The sequence below is a fragment of the Podarcis muralis genome, chromosome 13, assembly GCF_964188315.1.
Source record: "Podarcis muralis chromosome 13, rPodMur119.hap1.1, whole genome shotgun sequence".
In the NCBI taxonomy this organism is placed as follows: Eukaryota; Metazoa; Chordata; class Lepidosauria; order Squamata; family Lacertidae; genus Podarcis; species Podarcis muralis.
Window position 1 is genome coordinate 39,741,555 of NC_135667.1, and position 14,904 is coordinate 39,756,458.

The 14,904-nt window shown below is 46.8% G+C and overlaps 1 protein-coding gene across 6 annotated transcripts in view; it reads right to left on the reverse strand.

Annotated features, from left to right (window-relative positions):
- The window catches only part of ZNF385C (zinc finger protein 385C), a 167,941-nt gene that overhangs the window by 14,365 nt on the left and 138,672 nt on the right, over positions 1-14,904 (reverse strand). For all 6 annotated transcript variants that reach the window (XM_028702407.2, XM_077917438.1, XM_028702406.2 and 3 more), the window contains 3 exons: positions 7,888-7,998; positions 4,402-4,573; positions 1,057-1,398 (listed from right to left, as the gene is read on the reverse strand). In XM_028702407.2, the coding sequence (XP_028558240.2) occupies positions 1,057-1,398; positions 4,402-4,573; positions 7,888-7,998 (625 nt within the window). The remainder of the gene's footprint in view (positions 1-1,056; positions 1,399-4,401; positions 4,574-7,887; positions 7,999-14,904) is intronic.

A 14,904-nucleotide genomic window follows, 5' to 3' on the forward strand; every position in this document is an offset into this window, starting at 1 on the left:
GTCAGTGCCCTTGCAAATAACGCCCCCCCTCCCAAAAAAACTTACTAGCCCACCCGCACCGAACCATGCAATAAGTGGTGACATAAAAATAAAAAAGAGGCAGTTGTTATCAAGTTTTCTACCTAGCCACTTGGAGGAAACTTTCACCAGAGGAGACCAGGTGAGTGGTTATTTCAAAGTCCGGGAGGCAATGTCAGCAAAAGATTCCTGTGTTCAAGGCAGGAGGTTTCTGTACACTATCTCACCCTCACGGCCTTAAAGTCACATTTTCCATATCCACTGAGCTTGTTCACATGCAACGTTAGACCATAGATTACAATAAACTATGGTTTAATGAGCACAAACACTTTACTCCTCTTCCATTACTGACCAATGCCACACACGGGAGGAAATAAGGTAGGAACAAGACAAGAGTCGGGTTTGTTACGTAGGAACTCACACCCATGTTGTGTTTCTCTCCAAACAAACCCCGAACAGAAGCCAAGGTTTGTTCTTAAAGCTCGTAAGAACGTTGTGTACACACTGGGCAACTATCTGCTAACATCTTCGTATCGTCTCCTTCACTGCTCCATGCCACAAAATCCTAAACGGTGCCAAGCTAACATTCAGGTTCTGAACACAGGTTTATTATCAGCGGATCGGCCTAAAGTTATGCAAATCAGAAACCTTTCATTTTAGCACAACATTTGGGTTTCCTTGGGGCAAAATTTAGTTTCTGTTTTTAGGGGAATCTGGGAAAGCATGGCCTTAAAAGATAGGTCTGCAATTTTACCATCCTCAGATATTACGTATACCGGGCAATGAGGCGGGATGCTACACCCTCAGGCTGTGTACAGATAATTATTTCTGTGCAACGAGAAAAATATCTTCCCTCCTACTGCTGCTATGGGATGAGCTCTCACCCATCATCAGTAGCTAGATCACTGGACAAACACATTTCAGAGGGGGAGGTGAGTCTCCATGGGCTGCATGCAATCGGCTCCGAACACACATATGTGTATGCGGAGGCTGGCCCCAGCTTTTCTGGGATTTAGCCAACAAAGGGCTCCTTCTTACCAGAATTGTGAGCCTCGAGCTGAGAGGCAGAGTTAACTGTCACCTTGCAAGTGGGACAGTATAGGTGCTGCTTGTTCTTCTTCCCCTCTTTCTCCGCGTCTGGCACTGAGCTGGTGCTTCTGCCTAGTTCAGTGGCTGGAGTCTCTGCTCCAGGAGCCGCAGACGACGACGACACACTTGCAGTGTCTGGAGCTCCTTCCGACGGCTCTGAAACAGGTGGGGAGACGAGGGACAGGATTCCGCCAGCCAGCTCGGCAGGTGACTCCTCAACAGGGGACATCAGGATGAGGCTGCAGGGCTCTGCTGCCGGCTGATTCAATCCCAACAGGCCATTGGATTGTGCTAACAAAAGAGAAGGAAAAGAGAAGGTTTTTATTTTCCCTCGGAGGATGTTGCAGCTTCCTACCTTCCTGCTTTTCTTCTCTAGACTAGACCTTGGCCACCGCAGAGACAAGAACATAGGAACTCAGAACATTGGCCTATATTGAACATTACTGTCCACAATGACTGGCAGGCGCTCTCTCCAGGGGTTTCAGACCAGACATTCCCAGTCCTACCTGGAGATGCTGGGAATTACACCTGGGAAAGCAGATACAGTGGTACCTTGGGTTAAGTACTTAATTCGTTCCGGAGGTCCGTTCTTAACCTGAAACTGTTCTTAACCTGAAGCACCACTTTAGCTAATGGGGCCTCCCGCTGCTGCCACACTGCTGGAGCACAATTTCTGTTCTCATCCTGAAGCAAAGTTCTTAACCTGAAGCACTATTTCTGGGTTAGGGGAGTCTGTAACCTGAAGCGTATGTAACCCAAGGTACCACTGTACACTGTACTCTACTGCTGAGATACAATCCTTCTTCAGAGTAACCTCTTTTTAACTGAAGCTGCCCTCTAAAGCTGATCAGTGGTGTGCAGAGGTGGCCCTAGGATTCCTTGAGCTCTTGGTGCCCCTCCCTGCCCCCCCAAAATCTGAGAAGCAGGTGAGGCTGCCTGGACAGGAGGAACACACTTCCTTGGGGCAGGATGGGGTACCAGCACTGCTCTCTGCCTGAAAGCTATTCACTCCAAGGACCCCCTTCCATTCCCTCTGGAGGCAGCGGCAGCGGCGGCAGCAGCAGCAGCAGCAGCAGCAGCAGCGGTTTTTCCTGCTGGAGAAGCTGGCAGATCTCTTCTTCAGACAAAGCAAGTGCTGGAGTGCTAAGTCGGAGGGAGGAGGGCACTCCAGGTGTCACGGGAAGACTCCAACACCTGGCAGGTGATTTTTGCGCCTTCCACCTGGCGGAGACCGGTTTCGCCAGCCCCTCGGTAGGCCTCTGGTGGTGAGCCAGGGGCTTTTTCAACCATATCTGGAATGACCTCTCCAAGGGAGACCTGCTTTTCCCAGAAGGGGACGCAGGTGGCGCTGTGGTCTAAACCACTGAGCCTAGGACTTGCCAATCGGAAGGTCAGCGGTTCAAATCCCCGCGACAGGGTGAGCTCCCGTTGCTCGGTCCCAGCTCCTGCCAACCTAGCAGTTCGAAAGCACGTCAAAGTGCAAGTAGATAAATAGGTACCGCTCCGGCAGGAAGGTAAACGGCGTTTCCGTGCGCTGCTCTGGTTTGTCCAGAAGCGGCTTAGTCATGCTGGCCACATGATCCGGAAAAACTGTCTGCGGACAAACGTCGGCTCCTTTGGCCAGTAAAGTGAGATGAGCACCGCAACCCCAGAGTCGTTCATGACTGGACCTAACTGTCAGGGGTCCTTTACCTTTTTACTTACTCTAGAGGAGGTCTGGTGTCATTTTCCCTCTCCCATAACCAAAATAGCAGCTGCACAGAGGAGGGCCCACTCCACATCAGGACCGTGGGTGGATGAGAAAGAGATTCAACACTTTTGCCAATGCCATTTTTCTACCGAAAATCATCTCTCCTTCATAGCTGCTATTTGCAGATTCCCTTCTGAAATGGCTAGCAGCGCATGGGGAGGGATTTTCAGTGGGAAAACGACACCCTACCTCATTGTATTTATTTATTATTATCGATGAACTTCTCTGGGTAGCTCAGTTGGTTAGAGCATGGTGCTGATAATGCCAAGGTTGCAGGTTCGATCCCCGTATGGGGCAGCAGATTATTCCAGCATTGCAGGGGGCTGGACCAGATGACCCTCAGTGTCCCTTCCAACTCTACAATTCTATGATTTATTGCACTTATAGTCTGCCTTTTTCTCCGAAGAACTCGAGGGGGCTTCCATGCTTCTTCCCACTCCTCATTTAATCTCCACAACAACCCTGTGAGGTTGATTAGGCCAAGAGTGGGTGACTGGCCCAAGGTTGCCCGGTGAGATTCATGGCTGAGTAGGGATTTGAACCCAGATCCTAGTCCAGCACTCTAACCATGACAGCACATTAGCTCACATTGTGGCGGGAGGCAAAGGGATGTGTTCGACGCCAGGTCTAATTTCACCAAGATTAACTAAATAACCCCCACGTACCATCTTAAGGTAAAGGTAAAGGTACCCCTGCCTGTACGGGCCAGTCTTGACAGACTCTAGGGTTGTGCGCCCATCTCACTCAAGAGGCCGGGAGCCAGCGCTGTCCGGAGACACTTCCGGGTCACGTGGCCAGCGTGACATCGCTGCATCTGGCGAGCCAGAGCCGCACACGGAAACGCCGTTTACCTTCCCGCTAGTAAGCGGTCCCTATTTATCTACTTGCACCCGGGAGTGCTTTCGAACTGCTAGGTTGGCAGGCGCTGGGACCGAGCAACGGGAGCGCACCCCGCCGCGGGGATTTGAACTGCCGACCTTTCGATCAGCAAGCCCTAGGCGCTGAGGCTTTTACCCACAGCGCCACCCGCGTCCCCTTCATGTACCATCTTAAAGGTAAAGGTAAAGGTACCCGTGCCCGTACGGGCCAGTCTTGCCAGACTCTAGGGTTGTGCGCTCATCTCACTCTATAGGCCGGGAGCCAGCGCTGTCCGCAGACACTTCCGGGTCACGTGGCCAGCATGACAAGCTGCATCTGGCGAGCCAGCGCAGCACACGGAACGCCGTTTACCTTCCCGCTAGTAAGCGGTCCCTATTTATCTACTTGCACCCGGGGGTGCTTTCGAACTGCTAGGTTGGCAGGCGCTGGGACCGAACGACGGGAGCGCACCCCGCTGCGGGGATTCGAACCGCCGACCTTTCGATCGGCAAGCCCTAGGCGCTGAGGCTTTTACCCACAGCGCCACCCGCGTCCCCTTCACGTACCATCTTACATTGCCTTAAAAATGCGTCCAGGTTATCACCCCACCCAGTTTCCAAGAAGTGGAGAGAGCATTTCCACAAACTCAGAACGTCACGCAGGGCTTTGTGGGCCACCACTGGTACCTGCATTGCTGTGGCCGATGTCTCCGCTGAGGTCCAGCACGGTGTCAAAGTCAGCAGCCGTTTTTTCTTGGCTGCCGCTGCCATCCACAGTCTTCTGCTTGTTTTTCACTGCTTCAATGGCTTTGAGTCTCCGGGCATGCTTGTGGCCTCTGTAATGCGCTTCAGCTTGATTCTGCGAGATGGCAAATATGGAGATGGTAGCGATAAGAGAGGGAAGGGTGGTTTCAAAGGCCATTCTACCGTACGTCAATTCAAAGAAAGTCTATGGCGCAAATTACCACCTTTTTAAAGGGCTCATCCACCTTTCTGTTTGCCCTGGGCCTAAAAAGCATCCGAGAGGTTTCATGCTTGTCCTGTGCTTTCTAGGGCAAAGGCCCAAGTGGTTTGCCATGCCGCATTTTCCAGGAAAACCCTCTCTTTACTTCTGAATCGGAGCAGAAGTCAATCTGCAGAAAACCCAATTGACATTTGCTCCGATTTAGCGGTACCCAGAGGGTTTTTCCTGGGGGAAAGCAGTGGGACAACTGGAAGTTTGGACGAGCCCTTACCTGGTGGAGCTACACTTAGAGGGAGGATTTATTTATCTTGCACCTGCCACCCATTCCTTCTGGGGTGCTGGAGAGCACCACAGGCAGCAAAAACAAAATTTGAATATTTAATCCCTACATACAATTCTGTGTACATCCACTCCCCATCCCTAGAGGGAAATGTCTTCGGGCGGGAAAGCAGGAAAGGTCCAGAAGAGGGAGACAAAAGTGACAGGGTGTCATGGCTTGTCCGCACTTAGAAAACATGGGCCCGAGAGCTTTTCCGTTTGCCCAGCCACTTTCCCAGGAAAAACCTACTCTTTATCGCTGAATCAGAGCAAACGCCAATCAGCAGGGAACCTGAAGAAGTGTGGATGAGCCCTTACTTTCCAAAAGTGAAATTGACCCAGACTTGCTTTTTTTTTTTTAAGAGCACAGCATAACATGTGACCTTAGGGCTGCTTCCCACAACATTTTATAGTGCGGGGGGGGGGGGTGGAGGGGGGGAGGAAACACTAGCACTTGGAAGAGTTCCCCATTGCCTGCCTCCTCAATCTGTGTGCAAGGGGGTCTGCAACAGCCCCTCCTACCTCAAACATTATGCAAACGAGGACGAACCGCCAAGCAGCACCCTCATTTTAATTCAGATTGGATTTTAAGTTTCCATGAATTTGCCGCAGAGCTATTCATTCTGGCGACAATGGGGAAGAATTGTCTCTGACTGCTAAACACACAAGCATTTTTTGGGGAGGGCAGGGGAGGGTGGTCACTCAGTATCCTTTTGTAGTCTTTTTTTTAAAAAAATATTATCAGCATCGCACAGGCAGGGGGACATGAAGTGTGTGCTAATTGATTCAACCTTCCCACAGAAAGGTGGGGAAGGATAAAGGAAAGAATATACCCTATTACACACACACACACACACACACACATTCTGGCCTGCCCGTCTGTGAACATACACTGCATGTTAGACATGCACCCCAGGAAGTAACAATAGCCGACAGTCACGTCCTCCTCCTCCTCCTCCACCTAAAGGATATAGATTTAGCTATGTTACTTTATTTGGTATGTTGAAGCTGTTCGCCATATGCGTTCTTTTATGACGCCTCCCATTTTTATTTCCTTTTGCCCAAAAGCTCCTTTTGAAACAAGCAATGGGTTGCATTTAATCAGGGGCAATGTGCCTTATCTCCACTTTGCCAGGCAGTGAACAATGCCAGGAATTGAATTATATGGGTGCGCAGCGTGAGGGAGGGAGGGAGGGAGGGAGGGAGGGAGGGAGGGAGGGGTGAAAGTTGTCACGGTATAAAATGGGAGGCTTATAGCAAAAAGCAAGGGATGGAGTGTGTGAGAGAGAGTGGCGGGGCAGGGTGGGGCAAGAAGGAGACACTGCTTTTGCTGGATGACCAGCAATCACCATAAAGCCAAAAGTGACATAGCTGAATTGTGAGGCCCCCCCGGGCCTGAGCAGTCTAGGGTAAGGAAAAGCAAAAGGGAGAGGAAAAGCTACACAAAGGCCGGTTTGTAGCTTATTAGAAGACCAGGGAGAAACCCTGAACCAGTAGCTTTTACAGGGGCAAAGGAGCACTGGCAGGTCGACTGTGGCCTACTGGCAGTACGAATATTCCTTGGCTCCTCTCCCTGCTGCAGTTCCTTCCTTTCGCCAGAGCCAAATAACAGCGCATGGCCTGAAGAACGTAAGATGATGCAGGAGTGTTTTGACTCTTAAAGTGCCCTTGAATTCTTGGGAGTAAAACAGAGGAGGGCAAACAGCCTCGCCTCGATTTTCCACTCTGCCATCTCCTCCGCTGCTCTCTTCCTCGAAGGCCAGATGCTCGCATCGTGTTAAGGTGGCAGCAGAGGCAGTCACTCTCAAAAACGCATGGAGTATATCTATTTCCTTCTGGGGATCTGGGCCTGGGATTACAAGTCCCAGGATGCGTGGTGAAAAGAGAGGAGGACACCCAAGTTCAAATCTTGCCATTGACAAAAGGCAACAAATGCCCTAAAGCAAGCTATTATCTAAGGGGTTGTCCACAATTCTGCTTGCCCCCTGCCTGGAAAGCATGAGTCCAAGCCGTTTTGCCTTCCCCTAGAAAAACCCGCTCTTTAGTGCTAAATCAGAACAAAGGGCAGTCCACAGAAAACCTGATTACCGCTGTTCTGATTCAGCGCTAAACCATGCGTTTTTCCAGGGAGAAGCTGTGGGGCAACAGAAGTGTGGATAATGACCCTTTAGTGCAGGGACCAGCAAACTTTTTCAGCAGGGGGCTGGTCCACTGTCCCTCACACCTTGTGGGGGGCCAAACTATATTGGGGGGGGGGGAATGAACGAATTCCTATGCCCCACAAATAACCCAGAGATGCATTTTAAATAAAAGCACACATTCTGCTCACGTAAAAACACACTGATTCCCAGACCGTCCACGGGCCGGATTTAGAAGACGATTGGGCTGGATCCGGCCCCTGGGCCTTAGTTTGCTTACCCATGCCTTAGTATCAGCCTCCCATATGCAATAAGGGTGTAATAATATTACTGACCTACCTTACAGAGTTGCTGGGAAGACTGAATGACAAGGGCTACTTTTAGTGCTCTAAAGCTAGGCTACAAATGTAAGTTAGAATGATGATGATTTATAAGGAAGTCTGACTCTGACGAGGGTATTTTCAAGTTGTGGCTCCTACCCAACTGAACCAGTTAGCATCTGAATGACGCTAGTCAGAAGCTGAACAAGCGGCTACTGTTGGCAAACTGTTGTTTTCCAAGCCAACACAAATGGAGCATCCATATGAAATGGTCTCCAAAAGCCACCCCAGTATCCTTTTCAAGGCTCTCTTTCCTTACTCACTCCAAGGAACTGAAGAATTTGGGGTGTGGAGTGGGCCTCCTTCCCACCAGACACACCAGGCTTGCCCCCCCCCCCCCGCCTGTCCCAGCTCCCGTAGAGACATGCCTTACCGCAGAGTTGAATCTGAGGTGGCAAATATTACAAGAGATGAACTGCTTTTTCTTGAGTAGGTTGGGGACACCAAAAGTGTGGTTGATCACTGCTTTCTGTACTGGATCCATCTAGAAGGGAGGGTGTGGAGAAAAGCAGACACGAGTCAGCCAATGCTTCAGAGAGACAGAAGGCTAGAGCAACACATCTCAAAAAATGTTCTGCCACGAGGGAACCCATTCCACATTTACCTTTTTGCCGAAAATCACACACTCACCTGCCACAGAACCCCTGTATATTGGAAGAGGATCCTCATGGTGGGGGAAATGTTCTGCAAGGTGCTTGCCCGATTTATTGGACTTCACTGTTGCCCCCTATGAGCTGAGAACGTACCCTAGAATACCTCAAACACTCCCGCAGCTGTGTGTTGCTGAGGAAACGAGGAGTTTATCAGTCATAACTGATGGAACAGATGCAAATAAACTCCTTATATACTGCAATAGCCACCAAGTGAAGAGAAAAGACAAATCAACACAGTCTGCCTCTATTCCAGGACAGACCTAGAAGAGAGAGTGACACAACATCACTTGTGACCCATAGCTCCTAGCTAAAAGCACTCCAACACATCAGGGATCTGCAGCCCATTCTGGCCAATGATCACAGGTCTTGCTCCCGGTCAGCCCGCTAACCTAAAACAGCTGCTCATCAGAAATAATAGGCCACACAAATACGGAGATCAGGCCCTGTAGCAGACCCAGATGCCAATGGCTTCTGTAGGCCACACTCATTACTGCATCACGGTTTCATTCACCTGTTCATCTTCCAATGAGACATAGTGTATCTCAGAGGTCAGCAAACCTTTCCAGCAGGGGGCCGGTCCACTGTCCCTCAGACCTTGTGGGGGGCTGGACTATATTTTGGGGGGGAAATGAAAGAATTCCTATGCCCCACAAATAACCCAGAGATGCATTTTAAATAAAAGTACACATTCTACTCATGTAAAAACACCAGGCAGACTCCACAAATAACCCAGAGATGCATTTTAAATAAAAAGACACATTCTACTCATGTAAAAACATGCTGATTCCCAGACCGTCCACGGGTCGGATTTAGAAGGCGACTGGGCCGGATCCGGCCCCCAGGCCTTAGTTTGCCTACCCATGGTGTATATGCTGGCAATGTCCTTCTGCATAAGACAAGCAGCCCAGTTTCTATGCAAAAAAACAAACGGACAGGTCACAAATATGATGTCAGAAATGGCAGAATTCAAGAACTACCAAGCGAAGCATTTCAGTCCCCCCAGAACACCACGCCTGTGACCTTAATGTGGGTATTATTGAACAAAAATCCAAAAAAAGGAGACCCACTATTTGTCTTGCCTGCTTAATCTGCCAAAGCCTGTCGTCACATGCAGAGGATGTCCCTAACTCACCAACGGTTTGAGACCCATCAGCTGCCCTCACCTGGTGAAGCCATTTATTATTATTATTATTATTATTATTATTATTATTATTATTATTATTTCCCAAAGTGTGGTCCCATAATGAATTTGTTAGGTCTTTATGGTGACACAAGCAGGAACGAGAGAGCAATTCAGTTCAGCTTTGAATTTTAATACAAACCTATTTAAATCATGCTTCGTGTCACAAAATGCAAACCAAAAAGCGTCCATCTTTTGAGATTTGCACTTCTACAAATTTTGCAACGCGGTTCTCCAACACCCCCCAAATGTACAGAGATGCATATTTTAGGGGGCATGTGCATAAAAATGCATATCCTGCTGAAAAGATACAATGCATTGTATCAGGGGAAACTGTTTGCAATATTTTTTTTTCCTTTTAACTGTTTATTCATTCTTTCCTTTTTTAAAAAAATAATATTTATTAAAGTTTCAAACAAAATTACAGTAATACAAGAAAAACAAAAATAAAAAAACAGGAAATAAAATACAAAAAACAGAAAAAACAGAATAACAATTAAAAACAAATCAGTCTTTCCATATCTTATCTTTCGTTCACTTGTTTCCCGGACCTCCTCACACCTCCCTTTTTTGCATCCCAGATCAGTTAATTAATTCAGCAAATCCTTTCCCTTTTTGTTCTTATCTTAATCCTTAATCTTAGTATATTATTACTTCAAGTTCCCATCTATTAACAATCCATTTTTACATAAACCTTAATAACATTGCTGCTAAGACCACTTAACTTCATTCCAACATCATTCTAACATTCATTAATTTTACAATATTTCTGTAAATAGTCTTTAAATTTCTTCCAATCTTCTTCCACCGACTCTTCTCCCTGGTCTCGGATTCTGCCGGTCATCTCCGCCAGTTCCATATAGTCCATCACCTTCATCTGCCATTCTTCCAGGGTGGGTAAATATTGTGCACATTAGGCAAAATTGCATGCAAATATTTATATATTAAGAGAAATGCACACTAAATGCTGATGACTTTAAAAAAAAATCTAATCAAATGGCAAAGCAATGCAGAAATTTGGTGAACTAAACTCAAGACTGGAAAAATTAGAAACTTGTGAGAGACCAAAATTTCCTCATCCCTAGTTTTTTGGCTTTTTTATTTTCGTTTTTTCTGGAACTCATTTATGCAATACCAGGAAACTGGAGCCTGGCCATGTAGCCTTCCATGGTTTTCTGATAACTTAAAAGTAATGTGCAGGGCTTTAAAAACCTAGGTTAAATAGTCAACTGGATTCAGGAACTTCCGCAGCAACCTAGGGTGGAATCTACATCCACTACTGCATTTTGCTGCATTTTGCTGCAATTCTTGGTTTCATTTGTTTCCATAGTGTTCGAAAATCTACTTCAAGTTCAAACAAAACGATTGCATTAAGTAACGTAGAAACGGATTAGAGCAGAGAACAGGGAGGTAGAAAGGGGGGGAAAGGGAAGGGGTGGGAGAAACTAATATAAAAATAATGTGTGTGTTTGAGCACAACCATAATCTATAATGCACGTATTGTTCTCTTAGCCCTGTGGCTCTGGAAGATTATCTTATCCGAGGCTGGCTGTCAGGAAGAGGGGAGAGAGATTGAGGTTTGAAGGTGATCGTATTTCTCAACAAAGCTATTTAGTTGTCCAGACAGGTGCATCAGTCTAGCAGGCAAAGCGTGCAGACAAGGGAATCATTATCTGGACCCCTAAATTCCATCCCCAAAGGGAGCAGAACTGGCAACAGAAAGTGATTAATGAAGTGGTGCCTTCCCATGCTCGTGATGAAATTTTTACTCACTCATCTGGAATAAAAATGAAGAGGCACATGCAGGTTTGGAGGCAGGAAGGACGGTGTTGGTGTTGGATCAGAGAATTTTGAGTGATCAAAGGAACCTTCTGTCCCAATCTTGAAGGTGGCGTGCTCAAAGCAGTAACCACCTGGTGCAGGGATGCGGTGCAAGATGGAGGCAGGTCCATCACCTGATCACAGGAGGTGAGGGGGAAGAGCGATCTCTCTTCATTTACTCCATTTCACCCTCAATGGTTAGTGAAATATACTCAGCATCCAGCAGTGATTTCATGCTCTTTATTGCAGCTTGTAAACAGTGATTGGATTGCCCCCCAAACCTTAGGGTTTTATATACATTATTTACACAATGAGTCCCGTCCGATTGGCTGATTCCGCTTCCCTCCTGGAGCCTGATCGGTCTTTTCCTGCCAATCAGTTGCTGCATTCTATGATCCTACCAGCCTGATTAACTTCCTCCTGGAGCCTGATTGGTCTTCTCCTGCAAGCCAATCAGTTGTTGCATTCTAGGATCCTACCTGCCTATTGTTCTAGGATCCAAGCTTAGTACATAAAGGTTAACAATTCTTTCCTCCAGTTAAAAAAGCATCCATGGCAGCATACAATTGGAAAACAAGAGCTGACTTGTGGGACAGAACCAAAGATCCACAACCCAGCGGGTTTTTTCCTAAGGTGTTATGCAGCAGTCTGATTGGCCCTAGAACAATAGGATTCAGAATGCAGCAGTCTGATTGGCCCTAGAACAATAGGGTCCAGAATGCAGCAGTCTGATTGGTCCACAGGAGCCACCCAATCCAGCTCCAGGTGGAAGTGAATCCGCAACCTGATTGGCCTATAGGAGAATCCCGGAATTAGCCAATCACGTGGGGCCCATTGTGTAAATAATGTATATAAAGCAGACATTCTGAGGGAACTTCCATTCCTCCTCACCACTATGAGCTGAATAAAGAGCATGAAATCCACTCTCGACTCTGAGTATGTTTCATAAAAGGTGGCCCCTGACACGTTAATAAGCATGGACTTACCATTCCACCACCACGACTCATACTCTTTTCTTTTTAAAAAAGATTTTATTAAGGCTTTTCATAATACAATACAATAAAAAACCTAAACTGATCTAAACAAAAACAGAAAAAAGAGGAAGAAGAATGCAAAATATTCTCTCACAGGTAGATCTTAAACCTTGTCTTAACAAAGAAAGAGCTGGACCCTCCCAGCTTTCACCTGGGAGCTTCTAGCTTCCCACTCTGGGAGATCTTCCCTTCCCTGCCTCTTACACAGGACCTTTCAACAGCCAGCCATCACCTTCATCTGAGTACAATCCCTCCATTGACCCAAAACAGAGGACATTAAAAAACAAAACAGAAGCAAGAGCCAAGGGGAAGAAAAAGTAACAACTCAAATTCTGAGGTATGCCCCCTCTGCCCATGGATGCTTCACTTGTAGCATAGCTAATCGTCTGCATGAATTTGTCTCATCCTTTTCAAAAGCCATCTTTAGATTATAAGTAGCCAGGGGGCTCTTCCTGTATGCTGAGGCCAAAATCCCACGCATGCTACTTCTGGATAAGTGTGCCCAGGACTGCTGTCTAATTTCCACACAGTGCCTTATTTGTTGTGGTGCTGATGATAATAATTCCCGTTATTATCACAGCAAGTGGCTATCAGCGCATCTTGGGGTCGCGACTGCCATAATTTATTTATATTTAATTTATTTACAAAAGTGTATCAATCGACTTTCCGCAAAATTAGACGTACAGCTTCCCCATTCTAAAAGTCAATCATTTATGACAGGGGTAAAGCAATAAAACAAATGAGTAACAAATTGGCAGACAAAGGCAATCATCAACAATCAGTCCAGCAATTCAGCATAAAAGCCGCAGGGTGAATGAGGAGGCTTTTACAACATGGGATCTAGAATTGAGGTGGCCTGACAGATTTTTCTGGGTGGCTGGGTCCAAAGCAGTCGTACAATGCATAAAAGGGCCCCTTCCACAATTACATGCGAGCGCGCGCACACACACACACACACAAAATATTACAGAACATGCAGCAAGGAGACCTAGAGCAAGGTTTCACCAGCAATCACAAATATGCTCTTTGCAAAGCTTCATCATTTCTGGTCACTGTTGCCAATTTGAGGCAATATTGAGTTCTAGCATCAGAGATCAAGATAGCTACTGGGATCGGTTGGTCCAATTCAGTGTGGCATCGGGATATGGGATCAACAGGGATGCTCACAACCTTTCCTAAAGGTGCTGAAATTATGCACCCAAATGAAGTATCAATAGCCTACCCATGGGACCATGCAAGCTGCTGAGATTTCCCAGCTTAGTTCCTTGACCCTAACAGCAAGCTCAGTCGTGAGCTGACATACTGCCCCTGCTCCCCCTTGGAGAACAAACCGTTCAGCCAATGAATCCCAAGCATTGCTGATGCTTCACGGTTGCTTGAGAATCCAAACACTTCCATTTTTAAAACAATCAGGCAGGCAGCTACACTCTCCCTACCTATATACTGTATCCAAAATCCCGATTCAAGAAAGCAAAGCACAGGCAATGGCTCTCCTAATTTACCTTGAAGGGGGAAACTTAAAACGTCAGTTGCGTTCCGACAGGCTGCAGTTGTGTCTCCTGTACCAAAAATGGTACCTACCTAACAATTTCTCCTGCTCTTGATGTGCTTATTCCAGAATGTTTGCTGGAAAGATCTTTCTGCACCTCCCAGCTAAGGGAGTGAACTGTCAGAAAACCGAAGAGCGTATTTTGAGGGCAGTGTATTCCGAGTGGTTTAAAAAAAATAAAAAATTAATCCTATATCTCTGCTTTATAACCAATTTGCATTGACTCGAATTACTTCTGTTTTATCCCTGGGATGTTCCCACCGATATATAAATAGAGACTGTGGCGCTGAACTTCCTGTCAAGTCTCTGGAGGTCAGAGATGGGTAAGCAAAGAGAGAGAGAGACAGGAGGGGTTCAAACTGTGCCTTTTTGCAAGTGGCTGTTAAATCTTCAAGAGCTTTGCACATCTGAGAGGACTTCAGGACACCTTCCTAGCATGGAATTGTTTGTTTGGAAATGAATAGTTTCCATAGAACCACTGGAGCTTGGAAGCTTTATGTATGCTAGTAGTTTACAGCTTGTGGGTCAGGATTAAGAGATGGGTTTGCATACCAGTTAACGATAGATCAGATAAGCACCGCCACCATTTTATTTTTTAGTGCTGGGTGGGTGGGTTAAATAAAGGGGAAATCTGAAATAAAAGAAAAGCAAAAGTGATGCCAACAAAGTTTGGAATATGAACTTCCCAGTTCAGAACTTCTGGGCTACTTAGGAGTCAAGGCCAACCCCTCCAAAATTAAGGCTCAGCTCAGAATTAGCCAGAGTAGTTGCTCCCATTTGTTCCCTACTTTTCATGGCAACAGCGGTGGGGAGAGAAGTGGCCTTCACTGGGTTCTTCACTGTGAGTATCAAGAAGAATTTGGAAGCAATTATCATGAGGTCCTGGCACTCAGCATGCTGTTCAACTTTTTTCACAGTTGCTTAATGCAGGTCAATATTTTCCTTGAGCTACCCACCACCACCCCAATCTCTCTTTCCTGGTCACACACCTTCAGCTTGGACAGCATCAGCGCCTATGAAATATGAGGATGCTTTGCCCCCACTGTGCATCATTTCACACTTACTGGCACTGAATCACATTTGCCATAATGTTGCCCATTTACCCAGTTTTAACAGATTCTTTGGGGGCACGTCACCAACGCTTTTTGTTTTT